The sequence below is a fragment of the Gavialis gangeticus genome, unplaced genomic scaffold (assembly GCF_001723915.1).
Source record: "Gavialis gangeticus isolate Ggan-Ray unplaced genomic scaffold, GavGan_comp1, whole genome shotgun sequence".
NCBI lineage: Eukaryota > Metazoa > Chordata > Crocodylia > Gavialidae > Gavialis > Gavialis gangeticus.
Genome location: NW_017729033.1, coordinates 37,345,858 through 37,362,952, shown reverse-complemented (window position 1 = coordinate 37,362,952; position 17,095 = coordinate 37,345,858). Strand labels below are relative to the sequence as shown.

The 17,095-nt window shown below is 46.0% G+C and overlaps 1 protein-coding gene across 1 annotated transcript in view; it reads right to left on the bottom strand.

Moving 5' to 3' along the window:
* Window positions 1–8,295: 8,295 nt before the first annotated feature.
* The window catches only part of LOC109304108 (ADP-ribosyl cyclase/cyclic ADP-ribose hydrolase 1-like), a 48,314-nt gene continuing 39,514 nt past the window's right edge, over window positions 8,296–17,095 (bottom strand). Inside the window, exons 6-8 of the mRNA XM_019526614.1 lie at window positions 14,034–14,126; window positions 10,760–10,846; window positions 8,296–8,667 (exon numbers count right to left, since the gene is read on the bottom strand). Coding sequence (XP_019382159.1) covers window positions 8,592–8,667; window positions 10,760–10,846; window positions 14,034–14,126 — 256 coding nt within the window. The 3' untranslated portion in view covers window positions 8,296–8,591. The remainder of the gene's footprint in view (window positions 8,668–10,759; window positions 10,847–14,033; window positions 14,127–17,095) is intronic.

Below are 17,095 nucleotides of genomic sequence, written 5' to 3'. Positions count from 1 at the left end.
GCTGTCACCTTTTTTTTCAAGCAAAGTTGTCAAAGTTAATTCTTTGCCATTAACTTGAAGTGTGTATTTTCTGATAACAAGGAAACCACGTGCATGCTTTTGACAGGTTCATTGTATAATCACTGATAATGATGATAATCTTCCTTAATTACTGTGAATAATTTATTTATAATCAGACTATTTGCATGCCTTCAGATCAGGTCACTGCAGTGTGCTGCCTTCTGAGACACCTTAGAGCAGTAATCACCAGGGATCTGGGTTTTCTGTTTCCCACAGAAAAACGGAGAAAAACACAGATTTCATCCTTTAACCAAGGAAAATGTGGATTTCTCGTTTAAAAAGAGAAACCAGCGCATTTTGCACTTTTGCAAAAAGCTCTCTGCAGGCTGGCAGAGGTCCAGCCTAGAGAGCAGCTCTCATAGGTAAGTGGGGTGGGGGGAGGGGGAGATTGAGGTCCCTATAGGGAGGGAGGGAGCTGGACAGGGTTAGGGCTGGGGCTGGGGCTCCTACCCAGCTGGGTGGTGCGTGGGGCTTGGGGCCTAGGATCACAAAGCACGGCCACAGGGCCCCTGTGTGGTGCAGGACTGGGCTGTGGGTGGCTCGTCCAAGGGGTGATGGAGGTGGGGCTGGTACCCTGCACCTCTGTGCACTCCCGAGGGGCAGAGGGGACCCATGCCCCCCAGATCTGTGCGCAGGGTGGGGGCAGCCTCTGTGGGCTTGGGCTCCTGCCCTGCTGCCCTCCCCTGGGGGCCCACGTGTTAACAAATTACCCTGATTGTTTAAATCACAAGTAAGACTTTGAAAAGGGGGATAACGCAGAATGCCGTGTTTGTTGATTACATGAGTTAGACATAGAGGTTCTGACACACCATTCATATAGACACACACAAGTCATCATGCACATCATCACACACAAACATGCACACAGAACAATCATTCCATACAGACAGACAGATACTAGATATAGTCACCAGCAATAGTTGCTCAATGTTAACACAGGGTGGCCAACCCTGTGTTCAGTGAGTATCTGAGACGTTGAAGCTGGTGATGGTGGTGAAAGACAGTAGCTGGAGCGAGATGAAAAGCAGATGCATCTGTGCTCCGGATAGGAAGACAGAAGATTTCACCCACTTGGCATCATTTGGGTTCTCTTTTCATACGGTTTGCTAGTCTTTGTTTCACTTCTTGGGGTTTTTCCATGCTTAGTCTGTGTTTTAGCAGCTGCTTCGCATCGGTCGTCTTCTTATCTTAAATCAAGGTCACTTTAGTTGTAAAAATGGGTATCAGCCTTGAAGTGTTCTTGTTGCCCACACGGCAGCATTTCTTCTTCCCTTATCTCCTTTGTGCTCTCAAGCTACAAAGGGATTCTTCAGCTGTTTGTTAGTTACTGGCTGGTAATTTACACATCTGGCACCTTGTTGCTTACATAAACAGTTACATTCTCTCTCCTTTTTCTCATGCAAAACTCCTATTCATTCTTCACTCACCCCTTGCCCATGTCTCTCATGCCCAGGGCATACAAAGTTCATTCACTTGTATCAAGCTGGAAGCATTACAGAATAGAGTCAAGCAGCTACTTTCTAGAAGACAGAAATCAAATAATTAAATTCATGCTAGATTCAACTAAACTATTTAAAGGTTTAACTAAATGCTACATGTTCCTCCTTTGACCCTCCGTACGCCAGTGATGCATGGGTCACAATTACTTAAATTTGTCTGGCTAATAAGTATTTGGTTTCTAGTTGTAATTTTTGAAGTCATGGGTACATTGATTTTATCTAACAGAACATATAACACATGATACCAAATACAATACCTGTCTTAATAAAGAGAATGATCACCGGGTGTAACATTATATTTATAATGGCTGTTCCTGAAGGAGCCTATCCCATCAACATATCATACTAATGATACACAGTCATTTGTTTAGCTTCCTCAGAAACTTCAAGGATTTCTTTTCTTTGGTGGTGAATAGAAATGCTACACATTTGTGTATTTTTGCGAGCGGTTGTGGTTAATGGTTATTTGAGAATTCATCAAGAGAAGGTAAAGGTCTATGTATTGTCATGTTCAAGGTTTATATTTTCTATCATTTGCTTTGTGAAGTAATATGTGAGTTGAGGGGTCTGGATAACTGTGACATTACATTTACATTGTTGGACCGGAGGAAAGGACACATTTTTCCTTTGCCAAATGATTTGCTCAAATCTTATCACACACACACACAGTGGTCTTTATCAAAATACAATTTGGTGGTGCTATTTTCTAATTCATCTTAATAGCATGTGACTAATCCTTCACCTTGGAATGAACAAGGCTCCTCTAGCCAGGGTAATTTGGGACATACCCACTGATGGGCTGTCTATTTGTCACACATTTGGTGGTCATTCATATATTTGCCAATTAGTCGTGGAATCCAAATGTGCTGCCCTTGAATAAAAGGAAGGGGATGTGACTCAGCACCACAGGACACAGCAAGGTTGCACAAGAAAGCTCCTTGCTGGTGTGAGCTCCATGCTGCCCTGGCAAGCACCACCTGCATGTACAGCAGCAGTGGGGGTGGTTGTGCAGGGTTGTGCCCTTCACTGCTGCTGTGTGCACAGGGGATGTCTCACCAGGGCAGCACAGAGCTCACAGCAGCAACAAGCTTCCCCACATGGCTCTGCTGTGCCCTGCAACACTGGGTCGCCCTCTCTGGGCTGTGGAGGCCCCAGGGGAGGGCATCAGGGTGGGAGCCCAAGCCCACAGCAAGCAGCCCATGCCTGCCTCTACCCTGTGTACAGATCTGGGGGCATGGGTCCCCCCACCCCACCCAGCAGTGCATGCAGCAGCCGAGAGCCAGCCCTCCACTCGAGACTGCAGCACGCAGGCAGTGGGCAGCAGGAGTGGGGAGCCGGGCTCCACTCTGCTGCAGCAGCCACTGACTCCTGTCCAAGGCAGGGGGCTGTGGACCCTGGCCCCATAGCCCTGGCAGCTGGAGGCAGGGGCCTCCTCCAGCAGGGGAGTAAGGGGCCCCAGAAGGGCTAGGGGTTGTGGGGGGAGTGAGGGGAACCAGCAGGACCAGAAGCTGTGGGGGGAAGGGGGTGGTGAACAGCAGGGAAACCCAGGATCCATGGTAATCACAAAGGACATGTAATGAGAGCAGCAGAAGTGTGTTGTGGAAAATGTTACTTTATCAGTATCAGATCTGGCCCAGGGGTTGAACGATTTGTCAGTGGGGGTCGGTGGCAATTAACCCTGCCACAGCACCTTGCTGCCTGATTTCCAAACCCTGCACAGTAGGATCAGGCCCTGGCCATGCTGGTCCCATGTGGTGGGATCAGACCCACAGACTCATCCAGCACCACTCATACAGCCTGCAGGATCAAAAGGTTGGGCACTACTGTGTATGTCTTGTATGTGTACGTGTAATATAAACATCTTTTCAGGTGTAAGACTGAAAAGGTGCCACCAGTTTTAATCCAGAAAATAGTGTGCCCTGCGTATAAAAGGTTTGGAGAAATGCTGGCATAGAGCACTATTTCTCAACCTTTTTAGCCTCAAGGCACCTCTCTAATGTCTCTGAATTTTATGGTACTGCAGTTGAAAATCAGTGAGCTTGGATCTAAATTTGGAAAACTTATGGAAGGGTGCCTTGAGGCTGAAAAAAGTTAAGAACCATTGATTTAGCTGGTGCCACTTTGAAACACTATTGCTCCTGCCATACCTACTGGGTGTGTCTATATGAGATGTTTACTGTGCAGCAGACTAATTAACTGCTCAGTAAACATCTTGGCATCTACATATATAACTCTATTAGGGTGCATGAAACTACTAAACTCTGCAGCAGGGTTGCACTTGTAAATACAAGTACTGCCCTGCAGTACTGCTGCAGTGCTTGTATTTCATGAGCAGCAATGTGTGTGTAGACGCTGCTTCATCTGGCTGGGGGACAGGGTGTTTCAGTGTAGGGCTAGCCAGTAGGCATCCCCTGTACTGAAGCACACTCATGCCTCAGTCAGTTGCTCCACAGCATGTGCAGCCTGGTCAGAAGAGCCCTGGGATGGCAGGCTAACCTCAGGGTCCCCTGACAGCCTGGGCTGCTCTGACCGGGCTCCATGTGCTGTGGAGCAAGAAGCTCCAGAATTTATTCATGCACATTCATCACACATGTAGATGCATCCACTAAGTTCCCTATGCTCTCCGGTCTGACTAAAAGGACTATCTGAGGGCAGGGTGAGAAGGTAATTGAGTTTCCATGAACAAGAAAGTACTGGCTTCTATGTACAGGTATTCAGCAAAAGTGCCATATATTTAAACAATGACTAGATGTTAAAAGCTTTGTGGGTAAAAATACAGCAGCAAAATATTGAAAACAGCTTGAACAATCAATAACTACTATTTCCATAAGTCCCCTTCACCCCAGTGGAAGTGTATCATAGTTAGATAATGTTTTGAAAGGAAAAGCAAATTGTTGCAGCTGTTCATATGAATGCTGCAGTAGAACGGCACACTGAAGGTGGCATATGCTTCAAGACTACGTGGAACATGGAAGTGGCAACTTCCAGGAGACATTGTGCACAGATCTACTATCCAGCAGGAACTCTGAGAGAGAGAATACCCCAGGCCAGTATTTCTCAGCTGGTGGGTCATGACCCAAAAGTGGGTTGCAAGAATATTTGAAAGGGTCGCAAGCAAGTCCCCAGAAAAACCTGTGAAAGCATGGGTTTCCCCTCGCAGGATGACAGTGTTCCAGCCTGCAGGTGGCTGCTTGGGATGATTGGAGGCAGTGGGCACATGTGCCTGGCCCTTCAGCAGGGGAAGGAGGCAAGAGTGGTCCTTCTCAGCAGGGAGCTGTGTGCCTGGCCCAGCAGCATGGGGCTGATGCCCATACACGCAGGGGCTGGCACTCGCTGCTCATGCTCTGGCTCAGATGGGCTGGGGCTGGCAGGGGACTGTGGATCAGGAGTGAGGGGCATCAGCATGGCTGGGGGGGGGACAGGGGGCTGTGGTTTGGGGTGTGAGGGGCACCTGCAGGGGACTTTGGGTTGGGCACCAGCAGGGTCAGGGGGTGTGGGTTGGGAGAGGCCATTGATCTTGACAAATGGGTCCTGGAATGAAAAAGGTTGAAAACCACTGCCTTAGGCTGTCAATAGTTGGCAGTGTCCAGGCATGACTATAGATAGAGAAAAAACAGGAAGCTATTTGTTCAGAGGAAAAAAACTGCAGTTCTTGGCTTGACTGATTTATTCTTTATTATCATCATGCCAGTAAAATTTCCCGGAAAAACTCGTCCAAAGTAAGTTTACTTTTCTCACTGTTATAATCCATGTGAAAATCTCGCTCTCACTTTAATAATTTCTGTATTTAATATCCAGTCCAAAACTAACCATAATGTTAGTAAAGCTGCCATCAAAGATTTGAAAATACTTCACTTTACATTCAGTGTTTCATATTATGGCATAATTAAGTATAAAAGTGAATAGTAAGACAAATCCTCGAACTCTTTTGTCAGAAATAAATTGAGTTAAGGTTAACAGTGTAAGTTTGAGTTAATAGCAGTCACTACCTATCAGAGTTCAATTAAAAAATAAATGTTCTACTTAATGTAAGCACAATGGCCTATATCCACAGGGGAAACCAAGCTCTGCACAGTGAAGAGCCTGGTAAAAGACACCATCTCTAAGGACCTTCCTAGTATTCTAACCTGAGGTTTTCTAGACCTCCCAGCTTTATGTAGAGCAGCTGAAGATGCATTGTATTCCAGCCATCTCCCTTCCGGACTACGAGCCTGGCAAAAAGCACAGACAGAAGTGACAATTTGTACTTGATCTGGACCTGAAAGTGCTCTACAGCCACAACCAAACAAAGTGTGCAGCTGCAGAGTGCTTTACAAGGGCCTGAACCCACAACAATATGAACCCTTTTTTACATGCGCGTTCAGATGAAGGTGCTGCAAAGCAGAGTGCCTCCATTAACTTGTGTCTGTATGCACTGGGAGCAGGGCTGAGCTGACACAGCCCAACCCATCTCACAGGGCTGTTCTCAGAGTGGGAGCAGGGGAAGAGAGCAGAGGGAGCTCTTTCAGGGGGTTGCCCAGCTGCTGCTGGAGGGTGGCCAGGGTGGACTGGAGTCTGCCTGAGGTGGGGGGGCTCCAATCCACCTACCCCCCAACTCCAGCACCAGTTGGGGAAACCCCAGAATGGACCTCCATCCCCTGCCTTCTTAACCCTTCCATCCTGAGACAGCACCAGAGGCTTGGAAAGAGGGAAGAGCTAAAGGAGGAGGCTGCAGAGATGCAGCCTCTCTCCCTAGATCAGGTCCAAATTGGAGCTCAATCCCCCATCCTTCTGACCCAACAGCTAACATCTGTTGGGTCAGAAGAATCAATCTAACTCTCATGGCTCTTTCTGTGAAGTGCCATGACTTATACTGGGGAGCTGGACATCTGCTTGTGCCTAGTGTTGGCTATACTGGCACTGCAATACCTAGAGATCTCTCTTACAGCAACTCTCCATTCCCTCTGTGTCACTAAAGTGGTCCAAAGAGGCTGAAGCCAAGGTCCAAAATCTGGCCCCATATTTTCAGTGTTATAATAAGTGTTCTTAAATCTTATGCAATGCCTGTAAAATGGAAGCAAATTCAATTCAGGACTGAAAATGCCTTTCATGACCTGTGACTGTGAATTTAAGTGACAGTATTGGAATCAGCTGTTGTTTTCTCCTGCCTTACTGCACTGTCTCCAGTCCCTTTATCCTGCAATCACAAGAGTGGCTTCAGGGTTAGCTGAATGTGTCTGAGCAGCTGCTTCTTTCACCTTGTATTCACTGGCCACTTATGGCATGCTAAGGAGGGACATAAGAGTGGCTCTGGATATTTGTAGTTCTCCACTCGCCAACCAGGCAGATGGAACCTCAGTCCCCCTCCCCAAGAGAAGATGACCAAGGCTCAGTTGGTTCTGCCTGAGCTGAGGGGAGTGCTTCCATTTCCCCACACAGCCAGACAGGCATACGGGAAAGGAGAAAAAAAGAAGCAGCAAAACTGCAACTGATTCTACTGGTGCAGCTCACACTAGCCTGTGGGTGTCTACGGGTTGTCATTTGGCAACATTCCCCTAAGGACCATGTTCCAAATGGGGGGGGCAGCAAAATATGGCACACTCCAGCCACTTCCTTTTCTGACTGGTCATGCTCTTTTGTGCTGCTGTGCTGCCTTGAGGGAAGCAAAGAACTGAGTACTGCCACTCTTATACATCTACCAGAGGACTTACAAGTGGTTTCTTTTCCTTTGCCCAATTTGAGCTGGAGGGACAGAGAATCTGGCCTGGAATACTGATTGCAAACTTTTGGGCTAGGGAAAGACATTACACATAACCTGGTTTAAGTAATCAGAAACTGGTTTAAACCTGTAACAGAACAGTTGTTCAGTACACATAAACCAGTTTGAAAATGGCTGAAACCAGTCTGAGATAAACTTGGTGGAATATAGTATCAGACTTAACTGATTTGGCTCAAACTAGCTTATGCAACATCTGTCTTGGACCCCTCGCTGGTTTAAGTTAGATCAGAGTCCCCCGGCATGGTCTCTGGGCTGGGCTGGGCAGGGCAGGGCTCTCTGCTCCACAGCAGAGCTGGCCCCTCCTCTCTGCTCTGTGGCCAGAGCTTGGCACAGACAGGTCTGCTGGCTTCTCTGTACCCCCTCTCCCCACTCACTGCTTAAGTAGAGATCCCTTCCTCCTCTTTGCCACAGCACAGACTGTAGCCAGAATGTGGTACGCTAGCTAATGCCTGCTTAGGGCTTTTGGAGCCGGTCAGCTGGTAAGCTGTTTAAGAAGTTTGAAGTAATGTGGAGAGAGGATATTGTTTTGCTAATTGGGTGATAAAGACCATTATCAACCCCCTGGCTGGCTTGCTTGCCTATCAGTTTGCTGCAGATGGTATGATAAAGCAGGGAGGAAGATTGAAAAGCTCCATATCATCAACAGATACATGCACTGCACCCTCTCCCCCCCGCCCCCCCTTGCCTCAAAGTGCTAGCCCAGGCTTGGGGGCTGGCAACACTGCTGCCCCTTGAGCAGCCAGCTGGGAAAAGCCTGGGATGGTGCAGACGGACCTCCCTAATGACAGAATCCTGCCGGGGCCTGGCCATGCCTCCCTCAGCTCAGCTCCCTGCAGAAGGGAAGGGAGGGCTGCTCTAGCACCCCCTGGTTTCTAGTCTCAGCCACTGCAGGCATGTGCCTGAATTTCCTCAGTCCAGAGACAATGTCTGACCAGTTTCAAGCCAGTTCAGCCTAGTCAGGTTAGACTAAGCTGCCAAGATTGAATCAAGGGCTCAGGCTTTTTGAATATCTGTCCCTAGCCTTGACCTTTATGAGATGGGATGTTTGACCTTTAGGCTGAAGAGGTTGGAAGCCATGTAATAGGAAGCTGTGCAATGTTCAGTGACTGCACCTAAAATAGTGTTTCCATTCATTCATCTATTTGTGCCACAACACGGCTACAGTGTATGTACATACAAGTGTTCTATTTATTACTCTAAAAATTGTCCACATATTCTTTTTGAGTGTTATTATACACAATTGATGAATGACTTAGTGTAGAGTACTGTGCATTTCACTGTACACCACGGAAGCAAAGTCTGCAGTCTTCGTGGCCAGGCTCACTCGCACATTGAAAAAGCCAAACTGGCCTGTGATAAGACAAAAAACAAAACATTTAGTAGCTGTTTGAGGTATACAGTATCATAACTCTGGTGATCATTAAAAGTAATTATCAAATGCCATGTGGAAGTCAAAGTGCATATTGCATAGGCCTGAGACCATGAACTCTCTTTTTTAAAGGTGATGTAGATTATTGCAGAGAGATAACTTGGCTGGTTACTTTTTACACAGTCTAAAACGATCATTGCTTTTAAATTAACATGTACGTAAATTTCAGATGGACACTGGGGGACTGAAATTTAGCCACTGAACTAATTCTTTATTTCTAGATGACAATGTTGACTCTCTAGGAAAGATAAGAAGCCTGAATACTGTGGCAGCTATAGGGTCTGACAAGTCAGATGCTCAGCTGTTGTAAATTGGCATTGCTCCATCTACACTGATTTAAATGAAGCTATGTCACTTGCCAGCAGGTTTTGCCTGGAGAGTATTACTGAATATTTTAAATGACGCTTCTTTCTCCCATTGTGCCTAAGAGAGTATTATTAATCATCAGGGGTTGGGGGGGTAGGGGTAGTACTTGATTACTAGTTGAGCTCTGATAGAAGGACCAATTCTTTATTGCTCTGTGACACAAAAAATCATTTGTGACACACTGGCGAGTGCATGTGATGGGTCCTATTTGGTGATGACCCGGAAGGAGCTGACTTGTTATATCCCTCATCTACGAAGTGCTGGTTCTTTAACTGAAGCAGGAACAGTTCATTTCTTCAGCGTTGGAAATTTCTGATTCAGTTCTTGATGTATTGGCTAGAATTACATTTACAGGAACACCAAGTGGGTATAAAACATCCTAATCTGGTAGCATTTGACCCTGTTCTCATGTTAATGATGCCACACAGTGCAGAGCACTTGTAAATAACATCCAACCATGCACAGAACAAAAAGTTTAAACCTTTGCTGCCAGAAAGTGCATTTGTCCACTTGTTCTCCCTTGCAGGCCCATGTCTTCATTTTGTTAAAGGTGGCTAACAATTCTCATAAAACTTGCAGTAGTTTAACAAGATGTTTGTTTACTTCAGAAATAGTATCAAGGTCCTAGTCTGTCACCAAGAAAAGCTTTTCCCAATAGATAAAATATCATTATTGTGTTTGTTAGTTAAACCCAAGGGCAGAACAATGTGAATAAAGAATTTTTTCTCCTCCATCTGGATGTCTTTGTGTATCCCTATTCCCTTGGCATTGCTTCTTGGCCTCTTGTGGGCTAAGATCAAGTTTAGAGATACTCAGCTGCTCCTGTCATCATCTTTAGTTTCTGAGGATGGGCACAAGATTTCTTCAGCATTCTTCATTTTGGGGACTAGAAGCAGTACCCCATATGTGCTACACTGAAGAAGAACATGGAGGATCCAAAACCACCCCAGCCCCAGTACATGCGCACATGCTGCAAACATGCTGTCATGATGTCAGGTTAAGGTTTCTTTCACAGTCTTCTACCTACTCTCCTAAAATATCATCATGGTCCCTAATATAGTATCCTGTAAACAGTAGCCACATCTACACAAGTCATTTAGTACTTGCATAAGTACTAAACTGGCATTACTGCACAGTACTATCACCACACTTTTTTTTCCAACATTGCTGTGTAGGAGCAATGAGCTCATTACTACTGCGCAATACAGCTGCCACATGGTTAGTGTGTGGCAATGCTACTGTGTGGTAGCAACGAGCTACTGCACAGTACCATCTTGTGTAGACACACCAAGCATGTAGTAATCCCATGATCCAGTGTTTATTTCTTTGGTATCATGGTTCTCAGCTCAGCCTGGGATGGTGCTGGTGCACCCCTCTCTGCCGCCAGGTCAGCCTTTTGCTAAGTGGGAGAAAAGAGAAACATATTGGGACCTCCTAGTTTCCTTTGGCATGAAAAGCAATGAGTATTATGATACCAACCCTATGCCTTGGGTGTCATGTTTGCAACAGCAACTTCTACTTTAGGATAATAAAACATGATGTGTTTTCTTCCCAAAATAATCCAATATGGTGGAGAGGGGGTGGGGAGATAGAAACAGCCTCATTTTTAAAAAAGTGTACATTGTTTAACGCAAAGTGAATTATTACCTATAATTGTCTTCACAGGAGACAATGAAGTTTCGTTCTTCTAGGATGGTTTTTAACCTTGTTATGGAGTAACCTGTACAAGAGTCCCTGGAAAGAAAAATAGCTTGTTACTTGTGTGCCACGTAAGAAACTTAGTTAGTGGAGACAGGTGGTCTTTTATATTTGAACCTGCCAGCTACTCTGGGCAGGAGAGTCCAGGACACTTGCATGAAGTCCCTTGGTTTCAATTGTACCTTGGGTGGATCAAGGTCTTAGCTAATAAAATCCTAGGGTGACATTCACCCTATCCTGGAAAAAGGCTTCATTCAGGGAGCTAAGTGTGAAAAATGATTTGGTCACCTGAATTCAGGCAGAGCATGCTGTGGGTGCTCCATCCAGTCTCTCTAATCATTTATGAGGAATCCTTACAGCTTACTGAAGTCAATGGAAAGCAATAGGACACAGCCTTATGAAAAGGAAGGGGAGGCTGGCCATGTAGACACTGATGTCCAATTCTACCTGCTCCAGATTCCTCTGCTGCAGTTAACCATTCCTGCTGCAGATCCCTCAGGTTATATGGATAGCTTCAGGGAGAGCAAGGAATATTGCAGCCTGGGAAAACCAAGGAAGAAGCAAAGGCAGCTGTTGGCACTGGATGCCTCATTGTTGAAATACCTTGCCTTCAGTGGGCAAGGTCAGTCCTGCTCTTCCCAGAGCTCTCTAGTGATGTAGGACTGAAGATCATAAAGTGATGGAGCAGTGGGTGAAATACAGAAATGTAGGTTGGACAGTGCACTTCAGTGGTAAGAAATGAACACTGAAACTGAATGCACCTGTTCTCATGGTCCTGCCTGTGAGACTAGTCACAGAACTGGCTTGACACTGAGGCAAACACAGGGCTGTGCCACAAAATACAAGGTAACTGGCAAGTGGATAAACACTTTCCCGTTCACAAGACTTAACCAGAGTTGCTGGTGACATGATGTGTAGTGTGAATCTGGAGATTAAGTGAATATTCATGGAGCTGATGCCCCAGAAATAATACATGAAGATTCAAGGAATGGACCTCTGGCATTAGTGAAAAGTATAGAGAAGAGGCTGTCAGAGCACAAGGTAGGAGCTACTGTATGGGCACTTTTACATGTGCTCCAGGGGCGGGCACTTTAATTAGAGCGGCTCCAGGAGAAGCTCAATTAAAGCACCTCAGCATCTTGTATATCAGCATCCCCACACTTCAAAATGTAGTGGGGGCACTTGAACTCGTTCAACAAGCTTTAATACAAGTGCCCTCGCTGCCACTTTGAAGCAACAGGATGCTGATACACGCTGTGCTGTAATTACAGCGAGCTGGAGCAGCCTCACAGCATATCTACACTCACCTTATAGCTGCTGACGGGGCAAAACAAGCTAGTGGAACTTAAGCAAATGTAAAGAGGGAACAGCACCATGGGGACCATTTGTGGAGGCCCTGGGTTGTGTGCAACAGCTGCCCAGTGAGGAGTGAAGACTGGCAGCAAGGACTTGGTAGTGCAGAAATGTGTCCTGGTGATTTCTGGACCCCACTATTCTGGACAGTGAGCTTATTCCCTTCTTGTGGTTTGGTCATAGAAATTTGGAAGCTTGGGGACATCTTTGAGCATAACATTCATCTCGGTTTGGGGCTGAGCCTTTGTGTGCAGATAAATCCAGTTGTTAGAACACTTTCTGTCAGCTGATGGGCAGATACTCAAATGCATGTAAGCAATAAGCAGAGCCTCTCAACTAGCAGAAATGCCCCTGGATCCAGTTCTAATATAATGACTAGTAAAACTCAGGAGTGATTCCAATGAAGTACATGGTGTTACTCAGAGATCCAGAACACGGACTATCCCCCTGCCTAAAGACTTCCTATAGCAGGCAAAGTACACAATTTTTGTCATCTTCTGCTGCAAATGCAAGGCAAAATTACTATACTTGTCTTCTCTAGCATAACATATAACAATCTGTTTGTATGATAAATAAATTCCAAATTAAAACACTTCACTGACCACACCGCATCTTTTGGGGAGAGGATATGAGACCACACAGATGGTGTAGTCATGCAATACAGGAAAGTGCTCAAATACTGTCATGATAAGCATACAAGAGAAATCCTCCAGTAGTGTAAAACCACTTGCTGTATTAAAATGATTCAAACAATAACTACTTCTGAACACTGTTATTTTAAAATAAACTTTGGAAAAAATGGCTTTGTTGTTGGTCACATAGTCTTGATGCAGATTATACATAGACAAAATTATATGCACATACTTATCTATAATTCTATGCACCTAGGTCTATCAATGTAGTTTTAATCTCATAGGTAACATTTTAAAGAATTACACAAACTTTATATAGTTTATATATTGTCATTGTATGGTCATGCCGAAATCTTGAGAAAGTCTCTTGATATGGATACTATTCTAATGTGGGCTCAGAGAACCAGTGCCCTAATTAGTGTTTAAACCTTGATTAGTGGGGGTTGCTAATTGAGCTGGGCCCAATCGTGTCAACCAGGCTAGGGACTTTCAGGCAATGGCTAGCAGGTGCACAAGTTTCAGAGAGAAGAAAGATGAAAACTCCCTTTCTTTTCAGAAGCAAATCTTTCCTGGAGTGATACACATTGTTTAATTGTGACCCTTCCCAAGAACCACCAAGAACTTGTTTGGACTTGTTCTCAGACTTTCAGAAGACAATGGCATTTCTAATTTCTAGCCTTATTTGCCTTGTGACACATCTCCTATATAGGCTTGACTCTGACACTCACTTTGGCAACAGACTTCAGGTGCATCTCCACCGTGTTCTGTAATCCCCGGAAGAAAGTTTGGTGAGAGACTTACTCTTTCATAAACTTTTTTTTTCTGTAACACTGCTGAGTTATCATTAAGTCAATGAGGATTGTCTAAACCATTTCCCAATCACTGAATAGATCACTTAAAAATGAGTGAATTCAGAATGGTGTCAAATGAGTAATTAGTAATCAGTCACCCCTGGCCAACACCTAAGCCATGTGGTAGCTCTGCATTTACTGCCTCACAGTGGTGTGCAAATTTGCTTAGCTCCTATATAAAAACATGGTTTTCAACTCTGCCAGCTGTGTGACTAGTCTTCTGCACAGCCGACAAGGATATGTAGGTTCTCAGTGGAGTTTCACAGCTATAAAGGAGAAGAAATTAGAAGACAAAGGGGTTGCAAAAGTAGTTCAACAGATAGTAGAAAGAAAACAATTTCACGCTGAGCTGAACTGGCTCAGCAGAAGACGTTGTAATGATATTACCTTTTAGGACCTCCAATGTTGTGCATAAGCCAGATCTGTATTGTAGAAACTTTATTTGGGTCTAGGTTGAAGATCTCAACACTTCCAAATATGCTGAAAAATGGAAGCAGGGAAAAGCTTTTAAGTATCCAGACAAGATATACCAAGCCTGTTCTTCAGGTACTATTTTATGTTATCATACAAATTGCCTTTACTCCCAGGGGAAAGAACACACAATTTTTCCATGGGATTTTTCACAGAATATTAACTTATGGAAAATGACTTTTCCTTATTTTCATTCATTCAAGGGAGTCTTAGAGAATGAAAGACATTAAGATTCATTGATCTGGTGGCCACCTATAAATTTAGCAGGGGTGACCACCAGGATCTGGGGAAACATTTGTTCACCAGAGTGCCCCAAGGGATGACGAGGTCGAACGGTCATAAACTACGGCGAGACCGTTTCAGGCTAGACATAAGGAAGAATTTCTTTACTATCCGAGCCCCCGAGGTCTGGAACAGCCTGCCATCGGAGGTGGTTCAAGGACCTACATTGAATACCTTCAAGAGCAAATTGGATGCTTATCTTGCTGGGATCCTATGACCCCAGCTGACTTCCTGCCCTTCAGGCAGGGGGCTGGACTCGATGATCTTCCAAGGTCCCTTCCAGCCCTAATGTCTATGAAATCTATGAAATCTCTAATGATTTTTTTTTCTTCACTGGTGCAATCCAGGCCTAAAATGATTTTAGCTGGTTTTACAGAACAACAGGCTGGCTCTCCATCTCTGTGTTATCAGAGACTGCACCTCCTGTCAGTTGTGAGGGAAACTTAGGAACCAAACCAAGTCTGCTCAATGGGTAGTGACCCGTGTTGGCCATGGGTACATCCAGACATTCTCTGTATCCGCGGTGTACTTTAAGCCATGTTTGTGGATTGGAAGTGGCTAATGCACACATTTGCCAGTGCCGGGAGCTGTGCCAGGAACCAAAACTAAGTCAGTCAGGGTGGGGAGAGGGGCAGGCAGGACTGGGGTGACTAGCCACATTCCTGTGTCTGTGGGGAGGTTTGGCAGTATTGAAGGGGGTTGGTAGGTATTGGTGAGTCTGTGGGGGAGGGTCGTCCATCCAGGAAGGGGGGGGCAGCTAAAAACAGCCCAGTCGGGACAGGGAGTAGGAAGAGCAAAGTCTATGGCTGGGGCAAGTGGCTGGGTTTTCCAAGCCCCAGGGCTGTTCTTCGAACATGTGCAGACAGTCAGTAGATCAGGTTAACCCATCAATCTAATTTATCTCATTTCCTCAGGTGATCTAACTTAGATCAGGCTCACCATTTTTTGCCCAAAGTCGAACACTACATGATATAATGTTTTAGCAAAGGAAAGCCGAAGACCCCAGAGCTTGAGCTGCTGAAGACAAGCACACAGCACAGCTCAGAAAGGAGAGGCTACTTTAAGGTGCATTACATATTCTCAAGCCTGCAGCTAACTTCCCCAAATCTCTGTATAGATTGGCACTTAAATCAACTTAAGTGTACATTTCTACATAGTTTGTGTGAGTGTAAAACACTAAAGGAGTCTGTTCTCAACTATTCCTCTACAGGTTTCCCTTGTTTTATGCAGGTTCTGTATGTGTGAATTCACTCTTATGTGAAGACCCTTTTATACCAAAATTTGTATGCAACTGATGTGGAAGCCTGCAGTCAGCTGTTTTGTGCAGTGCATTGTGGGAGTGACACGCATTAACATATAATGTCTGGTGTGGATCTGCACTCCTCACTCGTTGTCTGCGATGTGTTTCTATAGTTGTCATGCCCATTATGGTAACATTCATCACCACCCTGTGCCTGTGTGTACTGTCTGCTGTTGGTGAGTACCAAAATTGTCTTGTAAAAGCGGTAGAAGTGAGTCTGGGGGTCAGTACAGTCAAGGTCTTGGAACGTATCCCTATTTGTTACATTGTTAAATGGGTTCCCTTTATGTGAATTAAAGTTATGCACCATTTTCCAGGAGTGCATGTATGGCATAAAGCAAGGGAAACCTGTAAAGCCCTTTGGATCAAGTGCATCACAAAATGCTTTCAGGATACAGTGGATCAGATCCTCAGTGGGTTTAAATTAGTGCAACTACAGAGAGGGCAATGGATGTGCACTGATTTACAAAAACGGAAGAGCCAACCTTAATTAGAATAAGGTCCCAGGCTCACATTGGGATTTGCTAGTGCACAGCCCTGCACCAGTTCAGAGTCCCTATGTAAGGGATTAGATGGACAGCTACACCGAAAGTGACCTAAGTCAGGGGCGGGCAATTATTTTGGGCAGAGGGCCACTTGATGAGTTTTGGCTAGCTGTCAAGGGCTGCATGGCTAGCCCCAGCCCTTCAGTTGCCCCACCCCCTGGTCGCCATCTTGGGACCAGAAGCCCCACCCCCTGACCCCTGACCTTTGCTACCAGAAGTCCCTCCCCTTGCACAGCTTACCAGTTAGCAAGGGATTGTGACCCCCTCTAACATCCTGCCCCAGCAGTGGGGTTTCAGGGGCATCAGAGCTTTCCCCCTACCTGTGCCAACTGGTCCCAAAAGGAGGAGGCTCTGCCACCGTTTCTGCTAGCCAGTGCCGACCCAGTCGGGCTCGCTCCACCCCCAGCAGCACCTGGGAAGCTGGCTTCAGCCTCATGCTGCTCTGGATGGGACAGACCCGGCCAGGTCTGCCCCAGCCAGGAAGGGCGGCATGTAGCTGAAGTTGGCGCCTTGTGTGCTGCTGGGGACGGGAGGAGCCCAGCTGGGTCTGCACCGGCCAGCAGAAGTGGCAGCAGAGCCGTGTGCTACCCGGGATGGGACGAGCCTGCCTGCAGCGGCAGGGGCTCAGCTGCACTTTCCCCTGCCTGCACTGGTCAGTCCCGAGTGGCAAATGGCTACTTCTCTTCCCACACGCACCGTGTCGGCAACATCAAGCTGACGCGGTGTGTGTGGGAACCTTGTCCCTTCCCCAGCCCTTCAGCAGCCATTAGGAAGCTGCTGAGGGGTTGGGTGAGGGACAAGGGGCGGGAACAAAAGTATACAGTGTTTACTTTCGTTTCCCATCGCAGCAC